The sequence below is a fragment of the Molossus molossus genome, unplaced genomic scaffold (genome assembly GCF_014108415.1).
Source record: "Molossus molossus isolate mMolMol1 unplaced genomic scaffold, mMolMol1.p scaffold_m16_p_10, whole genome shotgun sequence".
Lineage (NCBI taxonomy): Eukaryota > Metazoa > Chordata > Mammalia > Chiroptera > Molossidae > Molossus > Molossus molossus.
In genome coordinates this window covers 95,266,959-95,288,327 of record NW_023425345.1, presented here as the reverse complement: position 1 = coordinate 95,288,327, position 21,369 = coordinate 95,266,959, and the positions used below count along the sequence as shown (strand labels likewise).

General features: G+C 52.3%; 1 protein-coding gene across 12 annotated transcripts in view; it reads right to left on the bottom strand.

Annotated features, from left to right (window-relative positions):
• The window catches only part of CACNA1C (calcium voltage-gated channel subunit alpha1 C), a 579,936-nt gene that overhangs the window by 215,883 nt on the left and 342,684 nt on the right, over positions 1-21,369 (bottom strand). For all 12 annotated transcript variants that reach the window (XM_036252393.1, XM_036252392.1, XM_036252383.1 and 9 more), the window contains exon 4: positions 2,073-2,212. In XM_036252393.1, the coding sequence (XP_036108286.1) occupies positions 2,073-2,212 (140 nt within the window). The remainder of the gene's footprint in view (positions 1-2,072; positions 2,213-21,369) is intronic.

Below are 21,369 nucleotides of genomic sequence, written 5' to 3'. Positions count from 1 at the left end.
CCAATACCCACGGAGAAGAGAAATGAGGCACCAGATACGGCTGAGTGTGAGGTTGACGGGGAAGGACTCCAGGGGTCGTGGTGAACCTCAGGGTGGACAATGCTCACATCAGAACCCATGTGGCTTAAAGGGCCAACTGGACACACCTTCTGGAAGAATGCCGCCCCTGGGGGCCTCCCTTACTTCATCAGCCTCACAGCCTAGACCTCAGGGAGATGTGAGCAGAACCCGGATGATCCGCGGAAAGTCTTCCCTCTGTGCGTGGGGAGGAGCAGCAGGCCGAGTGCAGGGAGGTCCGAACGAGCGGGAGGTGAGCAGGGCTTCCCAGTGCGCAGCGCAGGGCGGGCACCTGCTCCCCTCCCGGGGCCCCGTTGGCTGCCTCCTGAGCTGTACTGCAGGCCATGAAGGGGGGACCCTCTGACTCGTCTGTAAACACAAGGGGCTGTAGCATTTTTGCCTAAACACAATTAGTGCCAGCAAGACACCCCATCTCGGTGGCTCCCAGAAACACCGGCTTTCCGCCTGGAGATCTTTCCACACAGTGAGCAGGGTTCCCAGGAGCCTGGAGCCTTGACAGGATGCTGAGTTTAGAAAGGATGCAGGGGCATTTGGAACAACCACCTCAAAGGCCTGGCTGTGTTTTCCCGAGTTAAGTCAAGGCGTTTGCAGAGCGACTCTCTGCGCATTCCGGCATCAGCAGGGCATGCCCAGCCCTCGGAGCCAGACGTATCCCTGGCAAACACTCTCATTTTAGTGCTCCTCAAACCACCCAAATGTCCCCGATGTTAATGCGGCCAGAGTGTGCCACTCCTCGGTCGGGCAGAAAAGGACAACAAAGAAAAACCCTACGATAGTTCCTAAGAAGCCATCCAGATGGCCAGAGACAAGGACACAACTTCGAATTGACCTCCGTTTGCTCCTGTCATTCCCTGCAGGAAAGACCAGACACTCCCATGAGCTCGCGGGGGGGGGGGGGGGGGGGGGGGGGGCTCTGGAGAAGCCTCAGGGGCCTGGGTCTTCGCTGGGACAGCACTCGAGGGTGCATGAAAACGGTTTCTTGAGATAAGGGCCGAATGACGTATTGACCTTGACAGTGAAGCTTGTCAGGACCCCAAGGCAGATGGAACACAAGGTGGCCAGGTGACTGCTCCCCGGGCTCAAAGAAGCCACTTGTCCTCTAAACGAAATCTCGTTGCAAGGGGCCCTCCCTCCACCAGACAGATGAGTCATGGGAACGTCATCCCTGTGCTGATCGGTCCCAGCTCACACAGCAGGTGGAGGCTCGCCAGGTACAAACATGTCCTAGGGAATCTTCCCGTGAAGTTGCCCCTCCTTGATAAGGCGACCACCTCTACATTTTACTTAGATTCCTTCCATTGTTTTTTTTTTTTAAAGCATAGATTGAGTTTGCCTCCTCTGATGCTGAATTGCAGCAGAGTGTGTGGGGGAAGCTGTGTTTGACTGGGCTTGGTCACTCATCACCTGGGTCCTTCATAGCTCCGTTTCCTTCTCACCCACGTGTCTTCAGCAGCCTGGTACCCTTGGCCATAGAACAAGGCCCACTGCCGAGGTGAGATGGGCACCCACAGCTCTGGTGTGCCAGCCCCAACCCATGGCCAGAGACTGCATACTCACAGGCAGGCTGAACCAAACAGGCTCAGTGACACTGCAGGGACATCGGTCAGAGGGGCTGCCAGGCCAGATGTCGCTGGAGATGGAATGAAACACCTTAGGCAGAGCACGCTCCTCAGTTGCATGAAGGACCCCAGTTTCCATCAAAAATACTCAGATTCAACTCATGTGTGTGCACGTGTGCGTGGGAGTGCATGCGTGTGTGCGTGCGTGTGCACATGTGTGCATGTTGGGAGCAGTGGTGGGGAGATTCCTAGATGATATAGCTCCTCTGCCTTTGGGGACAGTCTGAATTCTATGTAATGGATCCTCTCATCCTGCCTGCGCCCAGGGCCACTGTGACCAAATCGAAAGGAGATATAAATACTGATGGAATAAGAACTATGTGCTGGTTGGTGGCAGGGGCGAGGGGAGGGAATAGAGAAAGTAGCTGTACTTACCCTACAACCACAATTATAAAATCTAGTAAATTCCAACCGTTGCGGAGGTAAGCGTTGGGGTGAAAGAGAAGTCCATAGGCTATTACTTTTAAAAATGCTTCCACAGTAAAAATGATGAGAAAGAGATATTCCACTCGTTCCTAGGAAACAAAAATAGGAGAGAAAAAGGAGATTGTCAGAACGGTGATTTATGAAGTCCGGCCCAGCAGCCCTCAGGACAGGCGGAGGAGATGCTGCCCCTCCCCCGGAGCAAAGACGGAGACGCTGGGTGGGCGGGGCGCCCCCAACGCCTCAGTAATGCCACCGTCTGTTCCGCTATTAAAACCCCGATGCACTGGGCATTAAGGTGTGTTTTCTTTAAGTCTTCAAATGTCCTCTGTTAAAGTGCAAATATTAGGTTAGTCAAAAAATTACACATTTTTTGGGAAACATCTTAGTTAATCAGTGAACATGTCATTGAACCGTCTCAGACAAGAACCCATAGGTCCGTGTAAAGGGGGTGCCTGACCAGAGGAGAAGGGCGCTGGGGAAGGGGAGACAGGACACAGGAGCAGTGTGCCCCGAGCTCAAGCTACAAACCCTGAAGATAACAATCCAGGGGCCTGCGAGCTGAGTTCTCCCGCACAGAGCAAAACAGCTGCGGAGCATCTGAGACACCGTCGATCTCCCAGCAGCAGCTGAAACAGGCAAAACTGCTCACATACACGCGTCCAAAAATTGAACTCTCTCTCTTGAGAAAAATAAAACGCTGTCCAAAGACATACAGCAGGTTGGCAGTAAAAACCAGCATCTCCAGGATGGAGACAGGCACTGGGGCGGGGAGGGGGAATGGAGGGGCTCATCTCTTCTCAGGGGGGAGAGGAGGCACAGCCCTTTCTTCCCTCTGCCGCCTTGAAGAAGGGCTTTGCATTGAAGGCTGCGGCTCCGGACCCTGAGGGTCCACACCGAACAGGACAAACTCGGCTCAGTTTGGAGTGAGCCGTCTCTACGCTGATTCACCAGCTTCCCACACCACTAACTGCTTTCTCCCACACCAATCCCCGGTGTGGATGCCTAACAACCCCAACAGGCCAGGCCACTGCCTGGATGCCTTCGTGCTCCGTTGCTGGCCCCTGCAGGAACCTCAGCCGACCTCTCTCCGGAGCCACAAAACCCCAGTTCACGTGGCATTCCGCCACAGGTCCTGCAAGCGGCACAGGCTTGGCCACAACCTCCAGGAAGCACTCAACTCAGGACGCTCAGACCTATTTTCCCGTCTTCTACCAGGTCAGGAGGAGCTCACTGAAGACTTGCAGGTCGCACCCACATTGCAAAGAGTGAGCACCACCCCGAAAGGCCCCCCTCCTTCCACCCAGCCTGCTGGGAGGGAGCTCCAAGCATGGGGCGCGGGAGCCTGACGGTAGCTCTGCAGGAGAGGTTAGTCCGTGCGTGTCCCTGCGCTCCCTTCATTCTTTCTGGATCCCCTAGACATTCGGTGAGCGCCGGCCCCGCCCCTGGGAAGCAGTTCAGGGGTGCGGTTAGAAAGGCAGAGTTCTGGGCCCAACCAGGCCTATGAAGTGGGTCTCCTGGCCGTGAGCCGGGAAATGTGCAGTGCAGACCATTTCCAGGTGTCTCTGGGGCGCGTGAGAACCGCTGGCCCCGTGCTGATGCAGGCCCAGACCGGGCAGTCCTCGGAAGGGGGGCAGCCACCCGCCCTTTACTTCCTACCCACTAGCGCACCACCAGCCGGGGCCGTGACCAGGTCCAGATCACAGTGTGTGGAAGGCGGGGCAGCCGTCAGACAGCCACACCACCCCATCCCACCCCAAGACGGCCACAGGGGCTAGAACCACCTCCTCTGCACCCCAGAAACCTCCATGGACATTCACGGAGTTGGAGCTGGAAGAGAAGGGAGGACAAGGAAAGGGAAACACACGAGTTGGGTTCCCTCCAGGTGCCAGGCACTTTCATGTGTTCATACATGTGCTAGTTACTTTCACATGTCCGTCCGTCCGTCCATCCGTCCATCCATCCATCCATGCAGTCATTCATTCTCAGTGTGGTACAACCAGTGGCTTGGGAGCTCCCTCTGGGGTGTGTACGCTTTCTGAGAGAGGCAGCACCCAGCCTAGAGAACCTCGTCCGCAGGGCAGGGAGAAGGGGGCTACCCCACATGCGCGGAGGGCCCGAGGCGCTGGGAAGCCAGTGTTCCCAGACAGCTCCTGCACACAGCTGGCACCCCCGCCCAGACTGCCTGGCACCACGCAGTCTATTTATTCCCTCGTCCGCAAGGCTGCTTTGCCTGGCTCGATTTCCCTGTAGAAACAGAAGCCGTGGGGAGAAGGGGTCTTGGTCCCTCGGCCGCGATGCAGCCCCGCACTGCAGGCCCAGTGGCTCCCTGGCCCTGGCTGGCACCTCTTTGTGAGCTGAGGGGCTTAGGGCCGGGGCTCTGTGGCTTTTCATATGACCTGTGGCCTCTGTATTTGTTATTTTTTATTTTTTTTGTATATGCTCCAAGCGGGAACCGAACCTGGGACTCTCTGGTTCACAGGCCGACGCTCCAACCGCTAAGCCAAACCGGCCAGGGTGACCTGGGGCCTCTTTAATTCTCCCAATAAAGCCTACACCATGTGACGTTGTCCCACACCCTGGCACACAACGTGGAGACCCAGGACCACCTTACGACAGTGAGTTGCTCAAACATTCCCAAACACGATCACGTGCCTGAGAGCATGGGCTCCAAACTGACCCTTGGTCAGCCGCACAGTGGATGTCTTGGCACCATGAGGGACCCACAGACAGATGATTCCAGGACAACGAGTAGGAGTGGGGTGCTGCGGACGCAAGCACAGTGGGGACCGTGGCTGAGAGCTGCCCCACCTATGGGTGGACTTCCCACAGGTCAGGAGCTCCGGGATGGAGCTGGAAGGATGCAGAGCTGCCCAGGTGAAGAGGCGGGGCTGCGGGGTCGGGTATTCCCTGTGGAGGAAGAACTTCAGGAAATGCAAACATGTGATTTGGTTGGACGGAAGGCCGTGAGGAAATGGGCAGGAGCCAGATGCCAGGGCTGTGTGGCCGTTGGATGCTTGGCTTCCATGCTGCGGAGACCGAGATGACCTGGCCACACGCGCTGCACCGTGGCGCTGCCGCAGACACGCCCGTGTGACGGGGTGGACAGGGTGGGCAGTGGAGACAGTGGGCTGGTGGAGAAGTCGATGGCTTGAGAGGTCATTCATAAAAGATGTACTCTGGTGTCTGGATGCACGCAGGGTTTGCACAAAGAGGCAGTAAAGCCGTGCACGGTCCCCTCCCTGAGGTTTCCCACTTGGCGACTCTGAGTGGTGACGCCTCTCACCGCAGTCGGGGACTTGGAGGAGAGAGGGGGAGAGACATTCGTTCTGGACGTGCAGATGCAGAGGGGGCTGAGCTGGCAGGGAGGGTGGACGAGGCAGCCCTGGGGGGGCGTGCGGAGTGAAGAGAGGAAGGTGCAGGCTGGAATCCAGCCGCGCGAGGGGCGACCTCATCCCCAGGGAAGCACCTAGGCATCGCGACGTCGCGACATCGGTCATCGCCTAGGCAGGAGTTACAGGGCCCTTCTTCAAGCCGTGGGCCAGGGAGAGAAAAGGATCTTGGCAGTTATCTGACTAACCTTGAAAAACGGGGAGACTGCTAAGAGCCCCGGGCCAGGGAGGCACATGCCGAGAACAGGAAGCCAGGTTTCCTGACCCTCCGTCCAAAGGCCCTTCCATCTCCTCTGGCCTCCCTGGTCCTGGGGAACCTTGTCCCTGGCCCTCACTGATCCCCACAGACACAGCTGAGTCATACTCCACTTGCTAAGGATCGAAGATAGAACTGAAAAGGGACCAGGGAGTCAGTAAGGAGGGGTCTGGACAAGAACCCAGAGGAGGGGCAGGTGCCGCTGGTCGCAAAGTCTCGACCTGGCCATCTGTGCTGACTCCACGGGGAAAGAGTATTCACTCTGAGCTCAGGGATGTGAACGCCCTTAGAGAATTAATTTTAGAAGAAACACACACACAAAAACAACAACAACCTCCAAACCAAAAAAACTTAAGTAAATGAAACAGCTTAGTTGATTCTTTCAAAATATGTGTTGTACTGCAATAGAAATTGTTACCCTGATAACTTCAGTTAAAAAGAGAAACCAGTAAGGGTGAATATGAAGAGAGTAAAGACAGCAAAACGTTGTCACAGACTGTTCTTTTGCTGCTGAAGCCTAGGTGCCTCCGGTCCTGGGGACACAGTCCTTCGGGACCTGGGGCCGGAGCGCTGTGCCTGCTGGTCCTGGGGTGGCTGGGCGTCGGAGAAGGCACCGAATGGCCAGCATGTGAACCGGCCCTTTAGTGCCCTTAGGAACCAGGGGACTTTGGAAGCCAACCTGGAAGAGACTAAGATCCTCATTCCTACTCTTCTGTGTTGAGGTTGGAAACAGTGCAGAAGGGAGAACAAACCTCGGGACCAAGTCAGGGAAGCACCAGACTCACAGCTGTGAAGGTCGGGGCTGGATTCCCCGGGGCTCCTGGAGGACTTCGCAGCGTGAGGACTTCGTCCTGTCAGATGGCTCCTGTCTGTCTTCTTCCTTTCTATCACCTCTTCCTCTCCAGGGCTATCTTCCTCCTACTGCTTCCTTTTCACGTCCCTGTTCTCCCTGTCCTCTCTCCCTGCTCATTTACTTGGGCTACCATGGGCAACCGGGACCCATGGCCACACCCATCTCTGAAACATTTAGAAGACTTCAGTGGAGAGAGAACTCAGTTCCCAGGAGTCACGATGTCTTCGAAACACGTGTGCAGCTAATCAGACACTGATGAGTACAGACGATCTCAGTTTTCCATTTGTCTCTTCATGTAGACATATCCAGCCTTTCATCTAGACCAGTGGTTCTCAACCTTCCTAATGCCAACCCTTTAATACAGTTCCTCATGTTGAGGTGACCCCCAACCAGGAAATTATTTTTGTTGCTACTTCATAACTATAATTTTGCTACTGTTATGTCTCAGGCGACCCCTGTGAAAGGGTCGTTCAACCCCCAAAGGGGTAGAGCCGCTACAGGTTGAGAGCCGCTGATCTAGACCATAAACTTCTAGAGGACAGAGACTGAATTATCTTTCACCAGTGAAAACTCGATTTGGGCACCAACTGACTCTGTGTGTCTTTGGGCAAGTCATTTTACCCCTCTGGGTCTATTTCCTCATCTGGGAAAGAACTAGCTAAGCATTTACAAGAATATATACAGTGCTGCAGAGAGCCCTGGGTTTCCATAGTGCTGTTTGGGGAGCAGTTACAGGCAGAGGAAGACTGGGAAAGTGGACCTTTGGCTCCCCACCCCTTGAACCAGAGCAGTACCTGTATTTTGAACCCACATGCTAAGTTGTCCAAAGGTCCTAACAAAGAAGAATGGAGTTCAGAAAGCCAGTCTGATGGGGGTGTAGACAGAGAACATACATAAAACAGAAGTAGCCACCTCTTCCTGACCAGTCTGGAAGGCTTTCACTAGCTTTATATGCTGGGTTCTGCATACGATTTTATTTGAGAAGAGGAATCACTGCTTTTCATTTTTTTTTCTTGGAGCTTTGAATGCCAAAGTGGTAGATGACGTACAGATTCTCTCCGAAATTCTATGGCAAGTGAGCACGCTGGTGCCCAGGCTGCGTACTGTTCTGCCCAGTCAGATTCCAAGACAGGGGAAGGAACAGGGAGTTCCTGTCCTCATTGTTCTGTTGATCACCATAAATACAAATGGACTTTATAATTTAAAAAATCCTTCATTAAAGAGATCAGTCATATTTGTGCTTGAGGAGAACACGGACTCCTTGTGAGCAGAAGCCATGCCAGGATAGAACTCCCAGGACGAGGACAGCTGGGGAGAGCCTGTCTATTTGCGTATGCACAGTTCTGCACACATGCACGCATGGCACATCTGGGTGATGCTCATCATCCGTGTTGAACACTACACAGCTCATATCTGCTATGTAACAGACCAGGGTGTGAGGATTGGTACCTAGCCCATGTGCACCCTCCTAAATTTATGCAAATGTATTGGTTAAAGCTGCCAATAATTCCACAGCAAACAAATTGATGAGAAGCCCAGGCATCTCAGTACAGGGTGCAAAGATGATAAATAGTAACAATGCTTCAAGCAGCGCCTTGCATTCCAGATTGTTTCAAGTTTAAGTACCATTCAGTCTGACCTCAAATTACAGCCTCACCTATTCCCTAATGAAGGGAGACAAAGCAGACGGAATACTATATAGTTCCTTACTCTCCAGTTCTTCTCTCGTTCATTCAGTCATTCATTTATTCGGTCACAAACATTTCCTGATTGTCTGCTCCACCCAAACCACTTGCCACATTGCCCTCTTAGGACACTGATGGACTTGTAGAAATAAGAAATAAGGACACACGTTCTGAGTTCCTTGTTATACAGAAGCAAGGGGACTCGTCAAAGCCACACGTCTACCTGTTGTGATGAACACTCAGGTTTTCTCAGGGCTGTTGGTGCACAGCTGTTCCTGTCTGTGCACCGATCGAGACCCCGGATTACTGTGCCAATCAGGGGTCACTGGGCAGTAAAGGGCCACTTATATGTGGCTGGAAGTGTGGGCAGCAGGGATCCCCAAACCTCCTGCATCCAGGGGTCCCTACTGATGTGGTGTGTACATATACACAATGGACTATTAAGCCATACAAAGAAATGGAGTTCTGGCACATGTCACAATACTGTTGCGCCTCGGAGATATTGTGCTAAGTGAGAAAAGCCAGGCACAAAAGAACAATATCACGTGATCCCAGTCATCTGAAATACCTAGAATGCGCACATTCAGTGATGGGAGGTGGATCAGAGGTTACCAGGAGCTGAAAGAGGGAGGAACTGTTCTGGGTTACATAAAACATTCGGAAATAGATGGTGGCGATAACTGCACGGCACTGTGAGACTGTCACTGAAGTGTACACTCCAGATGGTTAGAATGGCAAGTTTCACGTTATTTACTACAATAAAGAAAAAAAGGAGCATTCCTTTGGATCTTAAAGTTTTTAAAAACTTTTAGGGGGTCTCCATCTAAACTACCTGGGGTCCTATTTTTGCCACCTTCGAAGGGACTAACTCATCAGGATGTAGACAGCACGGCCTTTGGCTGCAAGAGTCTGGCCAGATGTGTGGGGTGCCTGGACTGGGAAGAGGGGGGCTGGGCAGGGAGGTGGGTGCTTCAGTCTCACAGTTTCCAAGGACAGGCCCTTCCCAGGGGCCTTAAGCAGACATCTATTTAGGAGGTGCCCGGTGGTTCCGCCTTAAGACTCAAGACTTCTTGTAAAGGAAGAAGGGAGAGGACAAATCACCTAATAGTCTAGGAGTAAGGCCACCTTGAAAAGTGCCTTCACCCGTGCATCACGGACAAGGAGCCATGAGGCTGAGTGAGTGGAAGAGGGTACCAGCGCTTTGCAGTGGCTCGGTTCAGAATCATAAAAAACCTCCTCCAACTGGCCTGTTTCCTTGGTGCTTGCGCGTGAGGCTAAGTTGTAGTGACTTCTCCACTCATTAATTTCTCACATTCATGTCCTCTCCTCTAGGGGCTGGCGTAGCCTCCCGCCCAGCATGCCGGCACCAGCCTCAGATCCAACGTGTGCAGACTGCGCGGCCTCTGACGTCTGGGTGCTGGCTGCCCGCTCCTTCCGGGCCCGTCACTGCCCTGCTCCTGAGACGGCCCTCTGTCCACCCACGGGGCCCCTTCCTCGGCTGAATGTCTCCACTGTCAATTCCCAGAGGACCAAGGCTGGCCTGCTGGGGGGCCCTACCTGGTGTCCGGAGTATGAACAGCAGAGGGAACAATCAATCTTTGTCACATGCTACTGGTATCGCTCTCTTGGGGTTCCAAAGAAGCCCAGATGTCACACAGGCCAGCCTCCGGCCCACAGCAGGAGCTCCCTCCGCTTGCTGGACCCCGCCTCGGGAGGTCACTTTCTTACAGGGCCTCCCATCCTGTCATTGGGCAGCTCGGCTGTCAGAGGCCGGCCAGCCCCGCGCACTCCGAGGACTCCACTCTGGCTCAGAGATATTGCCTCTTCTTTCGGGGTAATGGAGTGGATAGAGCGACACACAATCAATCAGGGCTGAATTACTCCTGGGGACACGGGCATTTGCTTAGTGACCTGTGGGCTGGCGTGTAATTTCCTCTCCTAAGTGCCCCTCTTCTCTGAGGAGCAGACTAACATCCGCCCCAGGGAAACAGACCTTGTCTCTTCTGTCCATCCCACTGTCTGTCCCCAGCCAGGCCCCATCACTGGTTGTCTGGATGCTAAAGCAGCTCCCTAGCTGGTCCCATTCTGCCCTCCGCGCTGGTAAGCGAGGAGGCACGGAGCAGGAGCGGGCAGAGAGGCAGAAGGAGGGTCGTGTGTGCAGAGCAGACAGAGCTGATCAGTAAGGACGCTTTCAGATGCAAGTGTAAGGAAACTCACCTCCAAATGGGTGCTGCAGTGAGGACATTGTATCTCACATAAAACAAGCCCCGAATTAGGACGGCACCCAAGTTGGTCGAGTTAGTGCATTGGTCGCGTTCATTCGCCCCCTGTATCCGGGATGCTTACCAGACGCGTGGGCACCTTAAAACTAAGCTCAGTGTCCTCGGCTGCGAAAGGCAGGAGCGCGGGAACACCATCGGACTAACGCTCCTCTGGGACCTGGTTCGCTCCCGGTCTGGGCGTGAGATGCTTATTTCAGACTACGGTCTCGGACGAGAGCTAGAGAGGTCAGCCGGATCCCAGGCAGAGGGTGACCACGTAAGCTGTGCTTACGTCCTGCGCCAGCACGGGGCTGTGTGACCCACAGGGCAGGCTGCGTGCGGCAGTCAGGGGAGACCTGAGAGGCGGGGGGATGCATGGAGGAGCTCCCCAATGGCCCAGCGGCAGAAGCCTGGAGACAGAGGACAGAGACGCAGACCTGGCATTTCCCTCCCAAGGGTGGGTTTTTTCTTACTCTCACAGGATGAAGGATTTCTGAGCGAGGAACGTTCCCGAATCTCACTTTCTTCATGCTACTTCCCTGCTCAGGAATTCTAGAGACTGTGCGTTCCTAGCTTATGGGGACTCAGCTTCTCTGCTTGAAGTGTTCCCTTCCCACCTGTGTGCCTCGCCGTCCCCGACACCGTCCGGGCTGGCCTCTGTGCCCTGGCTGGAATGTTCTCACCGCCTCCAGGGCCAGCCGGAGTCCTCCACTCTTAGAGTCACTCTGACTTTCCAGAACTCTCAATCTCCCTTTCCTGTGGGTTTGCATGTGACGTTATGGCATGTTTTGTAAGTTCTGTCACTGTGACAGCTGTCCCAGATCTCTCTTACCCATCAGCACCCCAAGGGCAGGAACCATGTCTGTCCCCACAGAGCCCGTACAGGGCCCCTGACCGGAAGCTCCCAGAACCCTCTGCAGGGTCGGAAGGGTATGTAGAGGCCACCAGCGTTAATTTGCCAGCCTGACTGTCAGTGCCACACTTCATGGTTTATCACGGGCTTTCGCATCCCCTCCTCTGCCTGCTCCCGACAGCACGTGGGTCAGCAGGCTGGCCTTCCCCTCTCCCCCACAAGGAGCTCCACCAGGCCGTGGAGCATTGTCATCCTGGAGACCATGGACCAAGGGGCCCACCCTGAGGGGCTCTCAGGACCGGGATTGCCAAGGGCACAAGACGCTGCCCCTGCCCCCCAGTGGCTCGAGGGCACAGAGTCACATCTGCTATTCACCAAGTAAGTACTGCGGATAATAAGCAATTCAAGGATGTGGAGAGAAGGCGATTGTTAAGGGCTGGGGGTCAGGATATGTGGTGTGGGCTGGGCTGGGGGCGGGGGGAGACTGTGGGCTGGGCTGGGGGCGGGGGAAGACTGTGGGCTGAGCCTGGGTACAGTGAGGTGATTTCCACACGGGAAACACGCGTGCGCACAAGGAGCAGACAGTGTATGCTGGAGAGTGTGCATGGTGGGAGGCCAGTCTGGGAAGCCAGGAGGGTTTAAATTACAGCAGCGACAGGATAGACTTTGCACCTCATACAAGGGAGTTGTCCCAGGATGTAAGGCCTGCTATGACTTGGGTTGATGATGATTTGTGATCAAGGGGTGTGATATGAGCCAAGCGAAGACAAAGATAAATATGGAAAGCAACCCACAGATGTGTTAGATTCCATTTGGGGAACCTGCAGTAGTCTGGGAACAGGTGATGAGTGTTTGAACTAGAGAGGGACTGAGAAGAAGGAGACAGGGCAATGACAGATGCAGAAAATGCTAGGACTGGAGGTGGGCAGAGGGGACCATCCAACACGACATCAAGACATCTCTCGGAATGGCTGAAGGAACGCAAGTATCATTTGCAACCTCGGAATCCAAGGTGGAAGCTGGCTGGGGCACAGCTCTCTGGACTGCAGTTTCTTTGTCCGCAATGGCCAATGGGGAAGTTTGGCCAGATAATCCCCACCCCCTTCCTGCACCCAGCCAGACGCTGACAGCGTCGCGGGACTTGAATGGTGCTGGCAGATCTGAGTTTTAAACTTCAGATCTCCCACCACTATTGCACCTTAGCCGAGCTACTAAATTTCAAGTTACCTCGATTTCCTCCGTTGTAAAACGAAGATACTATTTTCCTACCAAGTCTCCATAAGGACTGAGGGGAAAGTATATGCTAAGATGTTAAACAGGAAATACTTAAGAAACGTTGCCCTCCTTGGCCCTCCAGTGGCTCTAGAGTCCCACTGAGATGGAATGAAGACCACACTAACAGAAGCCCAACATCCAAGCGGAAATACAGCCGTTGGTTCGAGCTGGAGGCGTGGCTTTGAGAGACAATCTGCACAGAGGAAGCTATAAAAGTTTCATCAACTCCATAAGCCAAGACCAGGGTGACATGCTGAGATCGGAGGAGAAGGCTCAGGAAGGGACGATGGCCTGGTGCGGCATGTCTCAAGACTGTCATCATTTTTGCCACGTCCGTGGATGTGTAGTGTTGTTTACGTAATGCTTTTCTTTAAATCAACTGAATTCTCTTATATAAACGGTTAGAAATACATTTGGTCATAAACATCACTGTAATTGCTTGCCACAATAAAAGGTGACAATGAAAACGACTAAAACGTTTGTCCCTGCGCCCTCCAAAGCATCTTCCTGCGCTCCCCCAGCACCAGGTATGCGTTCTTCCACACATGGGGGAACCCTGGGCTCCAGGACTGTCCCTTGAAAGGATCACACTGGCTCCACGTGGCTCCCAAAGGCAGGAGGAAGGAAGCAACCATAGGTAGATCAGGAGGGAGGCTGACTTTGCCTCAGAGGAGAGACTCTCCGGGGTTGGTCTCCCACGAGACGGAGGGCTGCCTAGGGGGCCGTGTGCCCAGGCTAGGAGTGGGTCACCTGTGGGCATGAATTCATGGATGAGGCTCCGCTGGTGAGTTGCACCACATTTCCTCCAACGTCCCTCTGATGGCCAGCGGTCCTCGATGCCACCCATGAGTGAGAGGGAAGAAAAGGAAGTGAGTGGGTGAGTGAGTGAGTGGATGAATGGATGAATGAGTGAATAAATGAATGAAAGGAGGGAAAGAAGGGCTATTCATCGAAGCAGGCATAGATCCAAGGTAGTGCAATGCTTCTGCCGTCTTGGCCAGCCCCTTTCCTCCCCACCCACCAGGGCTTGCCCAGACCTGGGACTGCTCCCGGGTTTATGGCCTCATAAGAGCACCAGCCTGAGGAAGCCACCTCTGGCTCCACGCGCAATGGACCCACCAGGCTAGATCCTTTTCCACCTCAGCTCTGCAGCCTGCATCAGTGCTGAGACAGGCAAGTGGCATCGTCGACCCAGGCTCCTTAAAAACCAAGGAAATGAAATGCCCACCAGAAGCAGCCTGGCCCCACTCCCTGTGTGGTTCAGAGACATTAGCGTGCACATGAACTTCAACCAAAAGGAGCCTAGCTTGGGCAGCGGCTCCTCTAGTGCTGGCTGCTGGGGGACCAGGATTCTGCCGGTCTAAGTGGCCCCAGGCTCCTGCCTCGCAGGGAACACTTCCCTCAGCTAAGGATAGCAAGGCACAGAGAGGGAAGGACTTGCCAAAGCCACAAAGCTGCATCACATAAATGACATGGTAATAATGCTGGTTTGCAACACTGCATTTAAAAAAAGAAGCATGTCGCATCTGTTTCTTTTCTGATCTACCATCCAGAACACGTGTTTACTCCATTATCTGAACTTCCATAGCATTTCTCTTGCTGAAACCAGGGTGGGGAGGACTGTGTTCGGGGTCGTACTCTGCTTTGTGCTGTTGCTCACTGTGAGCACATCACACTTCTCGCCTTTCTAGAGGTCAGTGCCCAGGTTTCACCATGTATCAGCACACCCGAAACTGGCAGAACACTGGACAGGGAACTCCAAGGACTTGATCTGCTGCTTGCTACCATGCTTCCTGGGTACGTTGCTTTGTCTTTCTGAGCCTCAGTTTTCTCATATGTAAAATGGGATTACAAAACCTATCTCACAGAGATGTTATGAATTTGAAATAGGAAACAAGCAATTATTATGACCTTTTGTAATTGTCAACGTGCTATACAAAAATGAGTTATCATTACTATAAAAATAAGCAAAAAAGAAAACAATCATCTAAATGTGAAAAAGCAGTGAGAGGCACTGATTTCTCAGTCAAGACTGAAGCATGCAGCACCAGAGATCTGCTAAAGCAAATCCCACTCGCAGAAGTTTGTCCTCTGCAGCCATGGCCAGTCTCCACAGCCCATCAGCTTTTGGGTTAGTTCCACTCACTGATGTGCCAACAGTACTCAAGGCTCAACTACAACAGAAAGGCACACAAGCCACACAAGGGGCACACCTGGAGCACCCAGCTCCACTGAGCCCCATAGGACACCTACTACATAAGGCCACCCTGCTGAGACTGGGAGAAGTAGATCTACCTAAATCTAGAAACAAATACCGGGAAGCAGACAAAATGAGAAGACAAAGAAATATATCCCAAAGGAAGGAACAAGACAAAACTCCCAAAAAAGAATTAAACAGAATGGAGACATCAATATACCAGATACAGAGTTCAAAACATTGGCTGCAAAAATGCTCAAGGAATTTAGCGAGAACTTCAACAAAGAGGAAAAATAAAAAATTTAGATAGAAATTATATAAAAAAGAACTAGTCAGAAATGAAGAATACAATAACTAAAATGAAGAATACACTGCCTGTCTAAGTGGCCCCAGACTCCTACCTCACAGCAGATTAGATTAAGCAGAGGATCAAATCGGCAATCTGGAAGAGAAGGTAGTGGAAAACACCCCATCAGAACAACAAAAAAGAAAAAAGAATTTAAAAATGAGGATAGTTTAAAAAACCTCTGGGACAACATCAAGCATAACAACATTTGCATCATAGGAGAAGGAGAAGAGAGACAGCAAGGAGTTAAAAACCTATTTGAAGAAATAATGACTGAAAACTTCCCTAACCTGGCAAAGAAAATAGGCACAGAAGTCCAGGAAGTGCAGAGAATCCCAAACAATATGAACCCGAAGAGGCCCACACCAACACACATCATAATTAAAATGTCAAAAGTTAAAGACAAAGAGAGAATCTTAAAAGCAGCTAGAGAAAATCAGTTAGTTACCTACAATGGAGCTCCCATAAGACTGTCAGCTGATTTCTCAACAGAAACGTTGCAGACCAGAAGGGACTGGCAAGAAATATTCCAAGTGATGAAAAACAAGGACCTACAACTAAGATTACTCTATCCAGCAAGGCTATCTTTAGAATTAAAGGAGAGAGAAAGAGCTTCCCAGATAAGAAAAAGCTAAAGAAATTCATCACCACCAAACCAGTTTACAAGAAAAGTTCAAGGGACTACTTTAAGAAGAAAAATGTTTTTAAAAAAAGAAGAAAAAGAATAAAATGGCAATAACTACATACCTATCAATAATTACTTTAAATGTAAATGGATCAAATGCTCCAATCAAAAGAATGGGTAATAAAACAAGACCCATACATATGCTGCCTACAAGGGATTCACTTCAGATCAAAAGACACATACAGACTGAAAAAAAATGGATGGAAAAATATATTTCATGTAAATGGAAATGAAAAAAGCTGGGATGGTAATACTTATATAGATAAAATAGACTTTAAAACAAAAGCTATTAACAAGAGACAAAGAAGGACCCAACAATTCCACTTCTTGGTATTTATCCAAAGAAATCCAAAATACTGAATTGAAAAGACGTATACACCCTATATTCATTGTAGCATCACTTACAATAGCCAAGATATGGAAGCAAACTAAGTGTCCATCAATAGACAAATGGATAAAGAAGATGTGGTATTCATATACAATGGAATATTAGCCAGAAAAAAGAGTGAAGTCTTGCCATTTGTGAGAACATGGATGGACCTCGAGGGTATTATGCTCAGTGAAGTCAGTCAGACAGAGAAAGAAAAATACCATATGATTTCACTTATATGTGGAATCTAAAGAACAAAATAAATGAACAAACAAAACCAAAACAAATTCATAGATGTGGAGAACAAATGGATGGTTACTACATAGAAGGGGGTTTGGGGGGACTGGGTGAAAAAGGTGAAGAAATTAAGAATTATAAATTGGTAGTTATAAAATAGTCACAGGGATGTAAAGTATGACATAGGGAATATAGTCAATAATATTGAAATAACAATGTATGGTGTCGGGGGTATAAGACTTTCTAAGGGCATCACTTTGTAAATTATATAAATGTGTAATTACTATGCTGTATACCTGAAACCAGCATGTTAAATGTCAACTATAACTGAAATTTTTAAATTATAAAATAAAGACTGAAGCATGCAAAAGAGAAATGACTTCTCCAAGGTCAAACGGGAAGGCTGTGAAGAGCCTGAGAGTGGACCCCGAACCCCCGGCTCATGCTCGCTCACCTCTAGCCTGACTCCGACCGTCTGTTATCGTGGGGTGGACAGTCACAGATTCCTAGAGCAGAAGGTGAACCCAGGAATGCTGGAGCCCCTTCCCCCGAGTAGCTAGGGCAGGCCTCCAGGTTGGCCATGACAAGGGTGAGTCAACTATTTTCAGCTTGTAAACATCGATGGCACCTGACACTGTGGTGACTACCAGGGCACCAGCTACACAAAGATGAGAAGACATGGTCTCCACTCCGCAGGAGCCCGTGGTCCACTTCCTGCTCTGCGAAGTCAGGAGTGTATCCCTGACGACCGCTCCTGGCCGCTCTGCTGAGCACAAGTCACCTGCCAAGGGCTAACTCACCGTCCTCCGAATCGGGCTCGCTCCTCACACTGGAGCTCTTCTTGGAAACTGGCTGACGCCTCTACTAAAGGCAGGTCTAATTTAATAAGTGTTTCCTGCAAGCTGCAAACAATCATAATTTGGGCTTTCTGTGGCTGTCTTCCTTCCCTTGTAAAAAGGAGCTTGTTCTCCTTGCTGATAAGTTCAATTATAATGATATGAAGCAGAGCGATAAACACTGGGGGCATGCCCTAAGGGGAGTGTGGTACCAGTGAGTGATTCAGTCTTTCCCTTTGCGGTCCCCGGCGGGGGTGAGCGAGGTGGGCTGTCCCTCGTGTGCAGGTGGATTTTGTCGCAGGTGAGAAGGATGGGAATCTCAGAATCTGGACACCAGAGGCCCCAGGGCCCAGGGTCCTGCTTCACCCTGACACTCACTAAGCCCTGCGGGCACGTGCTCACTGCCCAGCCGTGCAGTGAAGCTGGACACACGGCCTGCTGGTGGGGTCCCTCCCGTCCCTTCACAGCAGGCAAATGAGGAGACTGGACCTGAATAGCTCACAATGGGCCAACTCTTGGTTCCCAGTGCTTGCCACATGCCAGGTCCTGGGCACAGAGGTTATCTCACAACAACCGTGGGGTCGGCACCATCACCGCTCCCACTGTGGGGACGGGGAGCACGGTCTGCCTGGCACCACGCTGGTTGCATGGACCTCTCAGCGTACCCACACATCGGGACCCTGGATTCCTTATGGCCTCTTCTCCCTCCGGACACATGCAGCGAGGGCAACGAGGCAGCTGTGACAGTCAGAGCACCATCCCGGAAGTCCGAGATCTCTGTTCCACCATTATCAAGTGGGGTGACCTCGGGGGGCCACACAGCTTCTGTGAACCTGACTTTTCTCATCCGCGACATCCTCAGAATGAAGAGGCTTGGTTTAGTCAGCGGATCCCACACCTCAGGTCTCTGAAGCTACCTAGAAATGTTCTGGATGCTGCTTAAAATTATAGCCTCCTGGCCCCCATCCCAGATGTGCTGAATCGGAATATTCTGGGAAGGGCTAGGGGGTCTCGAGTCCTCACAGCCTCCCCCCTCGCCCCAAATCTGAAGAACCCAAGTTGGGAACTACAGGTCAAATGGTCTCCTGGGTTCCTTTTGGCTACAAGATTCTCAAACCTACCGCTGCTTCCCGGGAGCGAAGGTGCTCTGCAGGGGACCCCTGGACCTGGCCGGAGGTGTGGAGGGGCTGGGGAGAGGCAGACGCGTTGCCCGAGGCTGCCCACAGAGACATCTGAGGCCGGGCACAGTGTGGGGCACTGAGCGGCACGGAGTCAGCGGGGGTGTTTCCAGGGTGGAGGGCTCAGGAGCACAGGGAGGCCAAGTGACGGCGGGGCGGTCAGGCCTCTCTGCCATCAACCTGTAGGGAGGATCCCAGGTCAGGAGACAAGCTCGGTCCAGCTCACTGCGTTGGACCAAGCACCTGGCTCTGGGAGGGCTCCTCCGGGGGAGGGGAAGAGGGCTGGTCGGGGAGGACACAAAGGTCCTCCAAGGAGCCTGCGCGCTGTCTGTGGGCGGAGCTGAACCAATAACGCGTAAGTAAATCTTCTGAAAGCACTTTTCAGGCAGACTTAAAACAGATTTTCAATTTCCAGGCCAGCAAACAATACAAGATGTAGCCTTTCCTTTGAAAGTGTTTCTCAGCTTGAAATCCCTGAAGTGATGGGCTGAGCGTCTGATCGGGTAAGAGGTCACTAATACATTCTAAACATTCCAAAGCAGACATTATTGTGCTTTTAAAAAGCCGCCTCACAAAATGCTGGCTGTTCTGGACCGGTCACGACCCCCACCCCGCACGGGGACGCCTGTCAGACAGTGCGGGTCTCTCCCCCGCGATTCTGCACCTTAGTCGTCCATCCAGTGGTTCCCAGGCTCATCACGATCTCAGGGGTCAGCGAAACGGCAACAACAACAAAAACGTTAGGGACGGAAGGAAGCAGGGTTGCCAACTTTTTATCCTGCCAAGGAGAAACACTAAAAATAACAATGACCATTTATTACCCTTTGGTTTCATAAAAGGAGGGGAAACAACCCCAGAAGAAAGGACGGATGGCTGTCCATGGCCACCGCCAGGGCTCCGCACGCACCGCGCCCCTTTCTCATCGGACGCGCGTGCACCGTCCCCGCAGGTCAGCACCGGCCGCGGCCTGGCTTCGGAAGCCCAGTCCTTCCCATTCTCCAGCTGCCTGCACACTTTCTGGGTCCTCGTCCCTCGCTCTGGCCCCCAGGGCCCTCGAGGATTTGCCTCTAGCCAACCAATCTGTGGACGACGGCAAACACTGGCCACGATACTTTACGGCTCCTCCTGTAGAGTCAGAGTCTATTTTCCCATCTCTCTGGTCCACAAGTCGACTCTCTAACCGCTGAGCCAAACCAACCAGGGCCATGTTCCCATCTCTCAAATCTGTGCTGACTTCGCCACTTGCCAACAGAATACTGTGGAAGGGACGGTGGGCCACATCCAAACCTGGGCCTCTTGAGGCCTCGCAGCTTCTCCCACGCGAGGGACCTCTCTCCCACCACACGGACAAGCCCACGCCAGCCTGCTACAGAAGGAGAGACCGTGTGGAGAGAGGACCCAGGCACACCAGCCAACCTAGCCAAGGCTGTTATGAAGGAGCCAAGCATCTGACTGCAGACACTGGAGCACACCTCACTCAGACCAGCTGAGCCCTGCCAGGTCCAGAAGAACCGCCCAATCGGGCCCAGTCCAAATCACCAACCTGCAGAAACACGAGCTACACGAATGGCGGTTGTCTAAAGCCACTACGCACTGAGTTTCTTTACTATGTTTTCCTGACTTTTTTACAGAGAGGAAGGGAGAGAGATACACTGATCGGCTGCCTCCTGCACGCCCCCTACTGGGGGTAGAGCCTGCAGCCCAGGCATGTGCCCTGACCGGGAATCGAACCAGGACCTCTCAGTCCATGGGGCGACGCTCATCCACTGAGCCACACCGGCCGGGCAGCACTGAGGTTTTTGTTATGTCGCACAAGCTACCTGTCACCCCACCGTTCCCATCACAATTTGCACAGGCCTTCTGTACCCTCCACTGCCTCTGAATACCACATGGGCTTCCCTAGCTCTAAGAATATGCCCACATTGTCCCCGCTAGGCTCAGGCCTGGAATGTTTCTTTTGTCCTCAAAGTTCCCCCATTCTGCAAGAGTCAGTCAGTTGCCTCTTCAAATGCTTCTCAGGACTGTGGCACTGACTGTGTGGCATTCCCTTGGCCCTTGGTGACACCGGCGTCACTCGCGGCGCGTCTCACACTCGGCATGTTAGCTTTACAGCCTTCATCACATCTTGCTTCCTCAGTTAGATCGCCAGTCCTTCATGGGCAAAGGCTTGTCTTGTATTTAGACTCAACTTTTAACCCAGTGTCTTGGGCAGGAGAAGCTTATTTATTACTCATCAATTGATGAGACTTGGAAATTCAATGAGTATCTGAAAACAACCACCGAGCCAGTGTTCAGCAACGCACCTTCCGTGCGGCCCTGAGCCGTGTCTTGGATCCTCCTGCTTTTCCATGGGGTCCGAGCTCGTTTTCCAGTCCCACCACAGATGCTTCTAGAACAGGGGGAATGGTCCCCCGCTATCCGCTCCCCCAATAGCACGGAAAGTCAGAGGGGTGCACCCACATCAAAGCCAGCACAACCCTCTTGCCAAATTACTTGACTTCCCAAGTCTCCTGGGACCTTCTAGAGCTCTCCGGAAACTTTCCTTCTGTGTCTGTGACCTTCCCTTTGTCCCAGGCACTGGCATTCAATCATCTTGGCTTCCTGTGCCTTTCAGCCTTCACTAAGGTCTTTAAAGTGAACTACAAAGCTTCCAGGGAAAGAAGATAAAAGGCTTGGCATTGCAGATGAGGACACATTAAGCCCAGGCTGGAGAGGAGGTGAGAACATTCCAACAGGCTCTACCGACTGGCTGCTAAAGATTAAACTGGGAAGGCGAAGGTCAAGGTTTTCTGCTCCCCTGGCTCAATCCTGTGCTCAGGTTTTCC